The sequence below is a fragment of the Seriola lalandi genome, unplaced genomic scaffold (genome assembly GCF_002814215.2).
Source record: "Seriola lalandi dorsalis isolate HSWRI2012SDOR001 ecotype SW California unplaced genomic scaffold, Sedor1 jcf7180002055009, whole genome shotgun sequence".
NCBI classification, from domain to species: Eukaryota; Metazoa; Chordata; class Actinopteri; order Carangiformes; family Carangidae; genus Seriola; species Seriola lalandi.
The window spans coordinates 40,620-41,490 of record NW_019525552.1 but is presented as its reverse complement, the minus strand read 5'-3'; the positions used below and the strand labels follow the sequence as shown (position 1 = coordinate 41,490).

At 44.4% G+C, this 871-nt stretch overlaps 1 protein-coding gene across 1 annotated transcript in view; it reads right to left on the bottom strand.

Moving 5' to 3' along the window:
• Positions 1-871, bottom strand: part of LOC111647817 (multifunctional procollagen lysine hydroxylase and glycosyltransferase LH3-like) — a gene marked incomplete at its 3' end in the record, with an annotated part of 9,772 nt that overhangs the window by 1,917 nt on the left and 6,984 nt on the right. The window contains exon 7 of the mRNA XM_087171556.1: positions 21-144. Within this exon, the coding sequence (XP_087027682.1) occupies positions 21-144 (124 nt within the window). The remainder of the gene's footprint in view (positions 1-20; positions 145-871) is intronic.

Genomic DNA, 871 nt, shown 5'->3' with positions numbered 1-871 from the left:
ACACACACACACACACACACACAGGTTCTGGTAGTGGGAGGTTTACCTTGGTTGGTCCGTTGCCATGGATAACAACAGGAAGTGTGTCGTAGGCGACGTTCCTCGCTCTGACCTTCGCCCTCTCAAACTTGAGGACGACTTCGTCTGACAGACAGAGACATTCAGTTCAGTCACGTTACAGAGAACAACCTGCTGACTGGTTCTGGTTCCACTGTTCGGACCGGTCCAGACTCCTGCAGCAGGACGAGTCCACACACACAGAGTCATAGAGACCCGTCCTCAGAGACCAGGAGAACCAGGAGTCCTGCAGCAGATGGTCTGGACCACAGAGACCTGATCCCAGCCTCATGGAGTCGGACTGGAACCACCTACCTGACCAGAACCTGAGGAACTGGAACTGGTTTAAAGGAAAAGGGGAGTCACAGCAAATCCCGGTCCTGTTCAGGTTTAAGTAAGACAAGTAAAAACTGTCCATGGTTTTATTTTGAAAGAATCCTGAATCTTTCCTGTTGGAAACAAACTTCTGCACAGGATGCGACTTTCTGTTTATTTCATACGTAAAAATATTTCAACAACCATGACAACAAGAAGTTTCTACGTTTTTATGTGAATTACATTTTAGGCCGAAACATATTTGACCTTTTTATCAACTATATTTATTCCAGTTATTATTTATTCTATTTAGTGACTGTTGCACTTTGTTTTATTTTGTCTCTCAGCTGTTTTCATGTGTCAAAGGAAAACACAGTTTAAACACAGTGAGCACGTCACTCTCTTCATATATTATCAGTGTGTGTGTGTGTTTCTGTGTGTTTCTGTGTGTGTGTGTGTGTGTGTGTGTGTGTGTGTGTGTGTGTCTCACCAACAGCTC